A 13860-nucleotide genomic window follows, 5' to 3' on the forward strand; every position below is an offset into this window, starting at 1 on the left:
CTAACGTGTATGGCTGAAGCAGAAATATGTGATTTTAGAAAATATTATAATCTAAAAAATGACCAGTTCAAACAGTTGTGGTGCAGCGCTCTGTGTTGACTGTATATTGACATATACACTATATTGATACACTGTATAGTCACACCCCCAACTAAAGTAAAGAACTTAATCAGCCATGATGTTGATATGTTTGTGTCCTCCCATGGTTTCTCAGTGGTGATGGGCAGGCACATAGAAATAAATTACTTCCTGGCATGGGTACACTCAAAATGGCTGGCAGTCCCATTATGCCATCATTGACTTGAATTCATTTCTATTTCTATGGGTAGGCAGGTATTAGCTATGCGCTATACAGTGTTGCTAAATTATCAGATTAAAGAGGAAGAATACAAGGCCTGGAGAAGTGACATGGCAAAAAAAGTCTGATGCCTCTATTTTATTACGTAGACAGCTGCCTTGAGATAGCTAGGCTCCCTCCATCAGTGTAGAACTGAGAGACAGCAGAGAAAGTGAAAGCAGATAACTAAGTTACCAGAAAGGGCAGGTTTTCTGTCAGATATTTCTGTGTAATTCAGCGCTTGCATAAACATAGCAGCCCTGGTAATTGAATGGACAGCAACAGTAATGGGATGAGCCCAGGGTTATAATAAGACAGGGTCAGACAGGAGCAGAGCATGCTGTCTGTGTGTTCGGGAATTAACCTTTATTTTTTACACCAATTGAAATGACCACATACAAAATGCTAATGATGTGCTGAACCCAACTCCAAATGTCAGTGAAATTGTTAGCAAAAATTAGCACAAAAAAAACCTGGCTTGTCCCAAATTTAAACTGTATAATCAATCAGTATTAAACAATATTATACAGTATCCATATGATTCTAAGGAAATATCTCCCTACTATACCTGCAGTATAGTAGAAGGCAGTATAGAGTCTGCAAGGGCCATGGGGATGATAGGGGTCTGTGTACTAAATCACTACCCAGCAAACATGTCCACATTGGCACAAGGTGGGCCTAATGCGGGTTAAAACCCTGGACCCATATAGGCTACCCACATTGGCACGATGTTGGCCCAATGCGGGTTAAAACACTGGACCATGTAGGCTGCCCTTAACTTAAAACTTTCTCATATGTCACATGCACTTATCTAAGCCTTTTTACAGACTGTGTACAAGATAAACTTTTATGTTGACATCGTTTACATTTACATTTAAGTCATTTAGCAGACGCTCTTATCCAGAGCGACTTACAAACATCACATAACAGAACACTTAAACTGGAACGACACTGGGCTGGTGTGGGATTGCTGTGGGCTCGCCCCTATCTACCTTGCCCACCAAATACCCAAATGGGGCCATGTTTGCTGTGTACCCTCATCTGGCCCACCTACACCTGTTGAGAAACACAACAGAGCTGGAAGAACAGACCACCTCAGGGACAGCAGTAAGGTTTTAGATTTGGGGGTTGGGATGGGTGGGATAGAGTCAGCAGTCACTGACCTCCTATAAGAAAAAGCTACAGGGAGCAACAACAATGACTGGTTTGTGGCCTTTGGAAAGTCGTGAGATGGGATTGGGCCTATAATAAACAGAGGAGATGAGAGGGCGGGTAATGGAATGGGCTTGTACTGACGTCAGCTTGTTTGTGTATGTTATGGGTTTGTGTGGTGGGGGTGGTGGGCAATGGATTTCTGCTGAGTTGTAAGAGGCAGCACAGCAAAGCTGGAGCCAAACAGCTGCCCACAAACACAGTTCCACCCACTGGGTGAAGAAAGGAGGGGAAGAGGAGGAGGAAGAGGGGCGTTGTTTGCATGCCAAAAATAAGCCTCCATATCCATTTGGAGGCTGCTTTTCTGCCGGGAGAGAAAGGAGGGAGAGAAAGGAGACAGAGAAAGGAGAGAGAGGAAGGAGAGAGAATGGAGGGATAGAAAGGAGAGAGAGAAAGGAGGGCGAGAAAGGAGGGATAGAAAGGAGGGATAGAAAGGAGGGAGAGAAAGGAAGGTGGAGAAAAAAGGGAGAGAAAGGAGAGAGAGAAAGTAGGGAGAGAAAGCAGGGAGAGAAAGCAGGGCGAGAAAGGAGGGAGAGAAAGGAGGGAGAGAAGGGAAGGAGAGGAAGGAGAGAGAGAAAGGGATGTTAGGGAGAGTAACAAAAGAAAAGGGCGGGGAACGGAGAAAGAGAGAGGGGAATAAGCTAGCCAGCACAGTGGAAAAAAGGCTGGAAAAGAGGACAAGAACGCAGGAGTGAGACAGACAGAGGCTGTGCCAAGCCTCCCACCTGAGTGTGCACGGCGCGGCTGTGTTTTGTGTTTGGGATTTCAGGGAAAAGGAGGAGGAGAAGGAGGGGAGGAGGATGGAGCATGGGGTGGGCCAGAGAAAGGAAGAGTCTGCTGGCAGCGTTGGTTTCACACACCAGTGGTGAAGTGAAGCCCCTCGCAGGAATTCTTTCTGCTGCTGCGTCAGTTTTTTTCTCTGCCCTCGCTTTTCCTTCTTACTCACATCTGGAGCGGGGAGTCACTTCCTCTGTCTGTGCTGCCCCGTGTTGTGTTGTGCTTTAACAGGGCTAGTCCTCTCATCCTCTAGCCCCCCTTCACCTCCTCCTCTGACGACACTCTAGGAAGATACGGAACACACCACGCCAGGGGGACGGGACGCTCCCAACACACTCTCAGCACGGGACCGACCAGGGACCCTTGATACCCCCCACCAACACCCCCGACCCAGCCTCTGTAATCTACGTCTGACAACAGAGAGGAAGAGAGAGACTGTGGAATCTGGAGAGAACTGCAACCATCAGCTGAACTTTCTGTAGGGTATTTGCCCTTTCCCTTGTATGGCAAAACAACTGGAAAATCATTTGAATTGTCTGATATCTATCCACCACAGCAGGCTGTGCAGCAGGGTTTGCTTGTATGGCTGACTGACTTCTCTTGGTTCTTCTTTCCTATGTTGTTTGCATGCCGGGCTTTTATTGAGGGGACAGCAGGCAGGAGCATTGCCGGTCTTTGGGGTGAGGCCGCAGGCACTGCCCCCAGGGGTGGTTGGCTATACGCATCATTGCTTCCCCCCCTCTCTTTCTCTATCTCTGTCTGTCTGCCTGAGAGAAACATCCAGCTGTCTGTCTACCTGAGAGGAACATCCGGCTGGCAGCAACCTGCACACAGACACTAAGACAGTTTTTCTCTGTGGGGGAACTAACAGCAAGGTGGGCCAGAGTTCAGCAACTGTAGTTCTGGAATCTGGACACATAGAGACATCTGTGGGAGGGATACTGACTCTGACTCTACAACGACAACAATCCTCAAATGCAACAGGATGTGTAACCCAGTAGGACCCTGGAAGGCGTGCCTGTCTTAAATGAGGAGGACTGCTGTTGTTGTTCTGTGTCGACCTTACTAATGAGGACGAGGATGCTGGAGAAGCTGTGAACACTCAAGAGGACTGAACAACGAGAGCTCCTGACTGGAGGGTCTCGTGGTGTCATGACACAGGTGTCTGAGACAGACTGTGTGTGTGTCACCTCTGACCGTACACCTTGTTGTGGATTACCCCGTTGGACGGACAGACACTCCACTGACTGACAGGTGGACAACAACAGCGTCGGTTGTCATGGCGATGGCGGCGTGGTACCACCGTGACATCAGCCGCGTGCATGCGGAGGACTTGCTGGCCCGGGCTGGGAGGGACGGCAGCTTCCTGGTCAGGGACAGTGAGTCCGTGCCTGGAGCCTACGCCCTCTGTCTGCTGTGAGTAGCCTACCACCACACACACACGCACACACACGCACACACACACACACACACACATGCACACACACGCACACGCACAAACACACACACACACGCACACAGGCACACACACACGCACACATGCACACACGCACACAAACATAAAATTCCTTTCCATCTCTGAGTGTGTATGGTCAATATCAACTCAGTGATGCTCACAGTCAGTGGAAAGGGAACTAACCTCACATTCACAAGAGCTATAGAGTGTCTCAATGTCTGCATTGTAAATGGATTCAGCAGCCTGTCTCTCGGTAATCTTTATCATTGTCACTCTGAGCTGGGACAGCAGGCAAGGAGAAGGCTGTGGCTCACAGGGCTGCTGGAAGTCTATAGCTCCTGAACACTCAGGTTGCCCAGTCCCGATACAGCCCAACCAAGCCTGGCCAGTGTCCTTGTAACCCTGGCTTAGGACTCCCTGTCCCCCTCTCTCCTCTAATCCCCCCTCCCTTCATTCTTCCCTGGGGCCCCTGGAAGAGGGAGGGAGCTACAGTGACCACACGGCTCTCTGTGCACAGCGGCCCGAGCCAGACACATTCCTGAAAGCTGAGTCCCACTGCTGCTCATGCTGCCCACCCCCCCCTCTCTCTCCCTCTTAGCTGTCTCCTTCTCTCTCTCCCTCTTAGCTGTCTCCTTCTCTCTCTCCCTCTTAGCTGTCTCATTCTCTCTCCCTCTTAGCTGTCTTATTCTCTCTCCCTCTTAGCTGTCTCATTCTCTCTCCCTCTTAGCTGTCTCATTCTCTCTCTCCCTCTTAGCTGTCTCATTCTCTCTCTCCCTCTTAGCTGTCTCATTCTCTCTCCCTCTTAGCTGTCTCATTCTCTCTCCCTCTTAGCTGTCTCATTCTCTCTCCCTCTTAGCTGTCTCATTCTCTCTCCCTCTTAGCTGTCTCATTCTCTCTCCCTCTTAGCTGTCTCATTCTCTCTCCCTCTTAGCTGTCTCATTCTCTCTTTCCTCATTCTCTTTTCCCTCTCTTTTGCTGTTGTTTTCTATTCTGTGTTTTTCCTGTCCCTCTGCCTCTGTACCTCTTCCTCCTCTCTATGTTGTATGTAGGCCTAGTGTACACTAATCTAATCTCCACATCAATACAGGTCTACTGTTTCTTTACATTATTCTCTAACTTCATTACAGGGAAATATGAATTAATTCCAGATAAATGATACCTGTGATTTTCTACCAGGCATCACAAGGCCATGCTTTCAGCAGGGGGCTTTCAACTGGTGGCTTTTCAACAGGTGGGGTTATGGACATTTGCTGTACTGTGTTTAGAGATAAAGTAGAGATAAAAGTTAGCCATCTATTGGATACTTGACACAGACTAGTGGTATGATTTTGCTACCAAGTGATTATTATCGAACATGAAGCCCACATGCGGTCCAGATGAGTCACACCCCTCTGGCTAGTTTGTGTAGGTTGTGTAAATAGTGGTGTGTAAAAACGTGAAATGTGTGGGTAGGTTCTTTCCATGTAAAGAGACCCATGTGCACCAACCTGTGACGTTAATAGAATCATGTCAAAATGGGTGTCAAATGAAAGCTAATTAAGAGTCTATATTTTTTTTTAAATTAAGGCATTTATACATTATACAACAATTTTCCATCCTTAGAATTTGGAATAAGCATAGGCTTTAATTTCTTGTCAAACAGATGGAAAAGGAGTCTGAGAAAACATCTACCAGAATAAGTCTTACAAGTTATTAGAAATACATCTAAACACAATAATGCTGAAGTAAAAACCCCTGCCAACTAATATCAACACTTATATTTAGGTTAGGAAAACATTTTCTGCTTTCTGTAAGTTGAAGAAACATTGCCTTATGCCTTGAAATTCTGTTACCAAAAACCAACATATTTTAAAGAGGGAGAATAATGAAAGTTCACAGAAGTAACCAGTAAAGGTAGACATATCAATTAGTTATAGAGTTTATACCAATATAAATTATGTTAATGAATTGGCAACAGAATTTCTGAAAAATCTGCAACAGAATTTCTGAAAAATCTGCAACAGAATTTCTGAAAAATCTGCAACAGAATTTCTTCCTCCCTTCCACTGTCATGTTCAGCTGATAACGGTTCTCTTTCACTTTCTGTCATCTGATGGTCAAAGCTAATGTGTCTGGACAACCCCTCCCCTAGGCCTATTTATTTCTGCAACAACATACTAACTCATCACAATTTGTGAGCAAGCTGGTTACAGTGCCTCCTAAAGACATGATTGACATCGGAAAAGGGGGTGGGCTTGCTGATCAATAGGTGCCTTTCTTTGCGAGGCATTGGAAAACCTCCCTGGTCTTCGTTGTTGAATCTGTTTGAAATTCACTGCTCAACTAAGGGACCTTACAGATAATTACATGTGTAGGGTACAGAGATGAGGTAGTCATTAAAAAATCATGTTAATAAACACTATTATTGCACACAGAGTGAGTCCATGCAACTTATTATGTGACTTGTTAAGGACATTTTTACTCCAGAACGTGTTTAGGCTTGCCATAACAAAGGTGTTGAATACTTACGTATTTACTCAAGACATTTCACCTTTTCATTTTTAATTAATTTGTAAAAATGTCAAAAAACATAATTCCACTTTGACATTATGGGGTATTGTGTGTAGTCCAGTGACACAAAATCTAAACTTCCCAGTAAAGCAATAAAAACAATCAAGCATCCCAGAAAAGTGCAAAAAATAGCCCACGTTAAGAAAGAAGGTTCATGAAATCAATAATTTGCTAGTAACAGATGACATTCATATTCTGACAATCTCTGAAACTCACTTAGATAATACATTTGATGATACAGTGGTAGCAATACATGGTTATATGATCTACAGAAAATACCAAAATGCCAAAGGTGGTGTGGCCGTTTTCTATTCAGATACACGTTTCTGTAATGCTTCGAGAGGATCTCATGTTTGACACGAATCCCTCCGGAACTGTCATTACGCACACCTGGTCCCTATTCCCATTGATTAGTAATTGTATAAGTGTGCCCTTTGTTCACCATTATTCGGTTGATTATTGTTACAATGTCCGTTGGTTGTGTGAGTACCTGTGCTGTGTTGTTTTGGCTTTCGTGTCACGCGTATTGTGCATATGATTATGGTTCTTGTCCAGTGTGGTATCATTGTGTGCTTGTGTATTTATTCGAGGTACTCCTCGCACTTTTGTTTGGGTCTCAACCCTGTGTTTTGTATACGTGTTTGTTTGGTCTTCGCGTCCCCGTGCCTTTACATGGCACGCTGTAATCTGGGCAGATTTTTTTTTTTTACTATTACGCATTCCTGCGCCTGTCTCCCGAACATTTATACCAGCGTGACAATGTTAAATACTGTTGAAGTAATATGGCTACAGGTTCATCTGCCTCACCTAAAGTCCATTTTGGTGGGAAGCTGCGTTAGACCACCAAGTGCTAACAGTCAGTATCTGGCGAACGTGTGAAATGCTCGATAATGTATGTGATATCAACAGATATCAGGCTGCCCACTCAAGAGAACTTCAAACTGTGACTAATATCAGCAAACTGGTTTAGGTTATCAGTCAACCTACCAGGGTAGTTACAAACAGCACAGGAATTAAATAATCAACATGTAGTGATCACATCTTTACTAATGCTGCAGTCATTTGCTTTAAAGCAGTATCCAAATCCATTGAATGTGGTGATCACAATATAGTAGCCATATCTAGGAAAACCGAAGTTCCAAAGGCTGGGCCTAATATAGTGTATAAGATGTCATACAAAACGTTGTGTAGTGATTCCTATGTGTTGATGTAAAGAATATTTGTTGGTGCGTGGTGTGTAATGAAGAGCAACCAGACGCTGCACGTTTATGAAATTGCTTTTCCCAGTTACTAATAAGCATGCAGCCATTAAGAAAATTACTATAAGGACTGTTAAATCCCCATGGATTGATGAGGAATTGAAAAATGGTATAGTTGAGAGGGATGAGGCAAAAGGAATGGTAAATAAGTCTGGCTGCGCAACCGATTGGCAAGCGTACTGAAAATTGAGAAATCATGTGACTAAACTGAATAAAAAGAAGAAACTACTCTATGAAACAAAGATGAAAGAGGTAAAAGCTTTGGAGCAAAAAATTGGGGCAAGAAGGCAAACTCAGCTCCATCATTCATTGACAAAACCCACTGACATTGCCAACTACTTTAATCACTTTGTCACTGGCAAGATTAGCAAGCGTAGGCATGACATGCCAGCAATAAACACATCCAAGTATATCTGACCAAATTATGAAAGACAAGCATTGTAATTTTGAATTCCGTAAAGTGAGTGTGGAAGAGGTGAAAAAATTATTGCTGTCTATCAACAATGACAAGCCACTGGGGTCTGACAACTTGGAGGGAAAATTACTGAGGATAATAGCGGACAATATTGCCACTCCTATTTGCCATATCCTCAATTTAAGCCTACTAGAAAGTATGTGCCCTCAGGCCTGGAGGGAAGCTAACGTCATTCCGCTACCTAAGAATAGAAAGCCCCCTTTACTGGCTCAAATAGCCGACCAATCAGCCTGTTACCAACCCTTAGTAAACTTCTGGAAAAATCGTGTTTGACCAGATACAATGCTATTTTACAATAAACAAAATGACAACAGACGTTCAGCACACTTATAGGGAAGGACATTCAACAAACACAGCACTTACACACATGACTGATGATTGGCTGAGAGAAATTGATGATTAAAAGATTGTGGGAGCTGTTTTGTTAGACTTCAATGCGGATTTTGACATTATTGATCATAGTCTGCTGTTGGAAAAAACGTAAGTGTTATTTATGGCTTTACACCCCCTGCTTTATTGTGGATAAAGAGTTACCTGTCTAACAGAACACAGAGGGTGTTCTTTAATGGAAGCCTCTCCAAAATAATCCAGGTAGAATCAGGAATTCCCCAAGGCAGCTGTCGCCCCTTACTTTTTACTAACGACATGCCACTGGCTTTGAGTAAAGCCAGAGTGTCTATGTATGCGGATGACTCAACACTATACACTTCAGCTACTACAGTGACTGAAATGACTGCAACTCTTTAGAAAGAGATAGTTACTTTCAGAATGGGTGGCAAGGAATAAGTTAGATCTAAATATTTAAAAAACTAAAAGCATTGTATAAGGGACAAATCATTCACTAAACCCTAAACCTAAACTGAATCTTGAATAAATTGAGCATGTTGAGGTGACCAAACTGCTTGGAGTAACCCTGGATTGTAAACTGTCATGGTCAAAACATATTGATACAACAGTAGCTAAGATGGGGAGAAGTCTGTCCATAATAAAGCGCTGCTCTGTCTTCTTAACAGCACTATCAACATGGCAGGTCCTCCAGGCCCTAGTTTTGTCGCACCTGGACTACTGTTCAGTCGTGTGGGCAGGTGCCACAAAGAGGGACTTTGGAAAATTGCAATTGGCTCAGAACAGGGCACCACGGCTGGCCCTTGGATATACACAGAGAGCTGATATTAATAATATGCATGTCAATCTCTCCTGGCTCAAAGTGTAATTGTGAGAGGTATTGATATATTGAATGCCCCGAGCTGTCTGTTTGAACTACTGGCACACAGCTTGGACACCCATGCATACCCCACAAGACATGCCACCAGAGGTCTCTTCACAGTCCCCAAGTCCAGAACAGACTATGGGAGGCACACAGTACTACATAGAGCCATGACTACATGCAAGCACTAAAATAAGATTTCAAAAACTGATTAAAAAAACACCTTATGGAACAGCAGGGACAGTGAAGCAACACAAACACAGGCACAGACACATGCCTACACACACAATAACATACGCACTATACACACATACACATGGATTTTCTGTTGTAGATAGGTGGTGGTAGTGTAGGGGTCTGAGGGCATACACTTCATGTGTTGTGAAATCTGTTGTGAATGTATTGTAATGTTTTAAAAATTGTATTACTGACTTAATTTTGCTGGACCCCAGGAAGAGTAGCTGCTGTCTTGGGGATCCGTAATAAATACAAATCATACAGTGGACACGTTAGCCTGTAGGCCTATGCATGCAATGCCCTGATGCATTTAGGACTCAAATCGCCGACAGCTGAACCGTGAGGTGGACCATTATTGTTTTATGAAAGTAGCCTAAAAAACAATAAAACAAATTTGCTTTAAAGTTTTGCATACGCTACACATCGAAACCAAGGAATAGTGTTTTGGGAATTTGTTATAGGCTGTTTTTAAGGACATGTAAATGTGGCTCATTTGCAGTGGTGGAAAAAGTACCCAATCGTCATACTTGAGTAAAAGTAAAGATACATTAATAGAAAATGACTCAAGTAAAAGTGAAAGTCACCCAGTCAAATACTACTTGAGTAAAAGTCTAAAAGTATTCTGTTTTAAATATACTTAAGTGTCAAAAGTAGATGTAATTGCAAAAATATACTTAAATATCAAAAGTAAAAGTATAAATAATTTCAAATTACTTCTATTAGGCAATACAAATGGTGCAATTTTCTTTTTTACATTTATTTATGGATAGTCAAGTGAACACTCCAACACTCAGACATAATTTACAAACGAGGCATGTGTGTTAAGTGAATCTGCCAGATTGGAGGCAGTAGGGATGATCAGGGATGTTCTCTTGATGAATTGTGTGAATTGGACCATTTTCCTATCCTGTTAAGCATTCATAATGTTACGAGTACTTTTGGGTGTCACGGAAAATGTATGGAGTAAAAAGTACATTATTTTATTTAGGAATGTAGTGGAGTAAAAGTAAAAGTAGTCAAAAATTTAAACAGTAAAGTACTGATACCCCCCAAAACCTACTTAAGTAATTTTACTTCAGTACTTTACACCACTGCTCATTTGGTCAATATCCCTCATTTATTGATGGCGCTGGCTGCGCCAGGTTGGATCTGAATGCAAATGTCCGGTAAATTTCTCAAATGTCTGGTAAATTAAAATCTTCCCGGTCATGTTGTCTGCCAAATTTTCCTAAAGGAAACCCTGAAATGTATATATTGTTTTTATGCAGATTTGAGAATATTTCCATGACAATCTGTTGCCAATTGGATGGAAACCTATAGACACCTGAAAGACTAGAGTGCTAGTCCAGTGTCACTTTGATCATGCCTGCACATCATGGTTCACCAGCAACCCCAAACATCCAAAGAATAAGCTACAGACTAGGGTTGAATATTTTCCCGGTATTTTATAAATGTTCCATCTTGAGAATAATCACTTTTTTCCCGGGTAACACGATATTTCCCACCCAAACCGGAAGTGTCATTCTCAAGCACATAGAGCATATTGATGTCTGGATTTGATTAGAGCTTTGATCGGCATGAAAATTCAAGTCTGATGCTACCTGAGACTGATGAGCCATATATGAAGTCCTACATTAAAGATATTTTGTGAGCCCTACATTAAAGACATTTTATGAGCCCTACATTAAAGATATTTTATGAGCCCTACTGTAACGGTTCTTCTTAGAGAAGTGGAGGAGTCAGGCGCAGGACACAGGGATGAAGGTAAACCAAAACGTGTTTACTAAAATTATTAAATCCATCTTCTCTTAAAAATACATAGTCTGGAGAAAACACCTCCAACTACACTAAACGGACAAACAATCACCGACAAGACAAACAGGAAATGTAGAGGTTTAAATAATGAACATAATTAGGGAAACTCAAAACAGGTGTACACAAAGACCTAAAGACAAAACCAAACGAACAGTGAAACATCGATCGGTGGCAACTAGTAAGCCGGTGACGTCGACCGCCGAACACCGCCCGAACAAGGAGAGGGGTCGACTTCGGCGGGAGTCGTGACACCTACATTAAAGACATTTTATGAGCCCTACATTAAAGATATTTTATGAGCCCTACATTAAAGACATTTTATGAGCCCTACATTAAAGATATTTTATGAGCCCAAGCCCAAAAAAGGCCAAATGATTGTACCGTTATCCAATACATAGGCTATGACATAGGCTACTGCACATTACGCACGACAGAAAAGCATGAAAGCCCGCAGATGTAGCTATGTTAAAAAAATAAGATGACCACCCAAAGCCAGATGGAGATGTGTAAATTAGAAGTGCATTCTGTCCTTATATTACTGACGCATAAGACAGCGCTACAGGGAGACAGGACGGACAGCTGATCGTCCTCGCAGTGGCAGACCACGTGTAACAACACCTGCACAGGATCGGTACATCCGAACATCACACCTGCGGGACAGGTACAGGATGGCAACAACAACTGCCCGAGTTACACCAGGAACACACAATCCCTCCATCAGTGATCAGACTGTCCGTAATAGGCTGAGAGAGGCTGAGAGAGGCTGGACTGAGGGCTTTTAGGCCTGTTGAAAGGCAGGTCCTCACCCAAATATCACCAGCAACAACGTCGCCTATGGGCACAAACCCACCGTCGCTGGACCAGACAGGACTGGAAAGAAGTGCTCTTCACTGACGAGTCGCGGTTTTGGCTCACAAGGGGTGATGGTTGGATTTGCGTTAATCGCTGAAGGAATGAGCGTTACACCGAGGCCTGTACTCTGGAGCGGGATCGATTTGGAGGTGGAGGGTCCATCATGGTCTGGGGCGGTGTGTCACAGCATCATCGGACTGAGCTTGTTGTCATTACAGGCAATTTCAATGCTGTGCGTTACAGGGAAGACATCCTCCTCCCTCATGTGGAACCCTTCTTGCAGGCTCATCCTGACATGACCCTCCAGCATGACAATGCCACCAGCCATACTGCTCGTTCTGTGCGTGATTTCCTGCAAGACAGGAATGTCAGTGTTCTGCCATGACCAGCGAAGAGCCCGGATCTCAATCCCATGGAGCACGTCTGGGACCTGTTGGATCGGAGGGTGAGGGCTAGGGCCATTCCCCCTAGAAATGTCTGGGATCTTGCAGGTGCCTTGGTGGAAGTGTGGGGTAACATCTCACAGCAAGAACTGGCAAATCTGGTGCAGTCCATAAGGAGGAGATGCACTGCAGTACTTAATGCAGCTGGTGGCCACACCAGATTCTGACTTACTTTTAATTTTGACCCCCCCCCCCCTTTTGTTCAGGAACACATTATTCCATTTCTGTTAGTCACATATCTGTGGAACTTGTTCAGTTTATGTCTCAGTTGTTGAATCTTGTTATATTCATACAAATATTTACACGTTAAGTTTGCTGAAAATAAACACAATTGACAGTGAGAGGACGTTTCTTTTTTTGCTGAGTTTATTTTTGTGCCACAAAAGCCAAGTAGATATACATGTTTATAAACACAGGGCCGCTACAATTATTGTTATACAGTAAATTTCGATCTGTCCCTTAGGTAGCAAACTTGAAGACGTCATGACGAACTTGCGGGCAATGGGTTCAGAACAACAACAACAAAACTTAATACAAAAAAATATCTATACCACCACCCAAAACGGCACTTGGCGAGTTGGAGTGCAAAGGGCCATGTACTAGGCACAGGTTGACTCCTATCTGTGCACCTGCCTGCCAACACCTACCCATGAGCCCCCTCTCTTTCCATTTACTGTAACCAGCATCCTTACCCACTGACACGACCAACACCGAATGTTCATGGACGTTGAAAAATGTTGAAAATTGGTCAGTCCACCCTGGCCTTCATTTCAATGTCCACATATGCTATTTTTTAGTACGGCCTGGACCGACTTTAATTTCAATGTCCACAGATGTTGATTTTTGGTCTGGTCCGGACCGGCCATGATTTGACCGAAACAAACGTCTATGATTGGTTCAGATTTAGTCCAGACCGGACAAATGAACCAATCTGTCACGGTTGTCGTCGGTTAAGGAGGACCAAAACGCAGCAGGTATGTGCAGGCTCATCTTGATGTTTATTTATTTTCAAAATGAACGTACAAAAATAACAAAAACCACGAACGATCAACAAAAACAGTCTGGTAAGGCACAAGGCGAAACACAGAACAATCACCCACAAATAACAAACACACCCTAATATATGGGACTCTCAATCAATAGACAACACCTGCCTTCAACTGAGAGTCCCAACCCCAATTAACCAAACATAGAAACAGACATACTAGACTAAACATAGAATACCTGAAAACCAAACATA

The 13860-nt window shown here is 43.4% G+C and overlaps 1 protein-coding gene across 1 annotated transcript in view; it reads left to right on the forward strand.

The window, feature by feature from the left end:
* Positions 1-2119: 2119 nt before the first annotated feature.
* The window catches only part of LOC115172750 (phosphatidylinositol 3,4,5-trisphosphate 5-phosphatase 2B), a 38709-nt gene continuing 26968 nt past the window's right edge, over positions 2120-13860 (forward strand). Inside the window, exon 1 of the mRNA XM_029730480.1 lies at positions 2120-3742. Coding sequence (XP_029586340.1) covers positions 3606-3742 — 137 coding nt within the window. The 5' untranslated portion in view covers positions 2120-3605. The remainder of the gene's footprint in view (positions 3743-13860) is intronic.

This window comes from Salmo trutta, chromosome 3 (genome assembly GCF_901001165.1).
Source record: "Salmo trutta chromosome 3, fSalTru1.1, whole genome shotgun sequence".
Taxonomy (NCBI): domain Eukaryota; kingdom Metazoa; phylum Chordata; class Actinopteri; order Salmoniformes; family Salmonidae; genus Salmo; species Salmo trutta.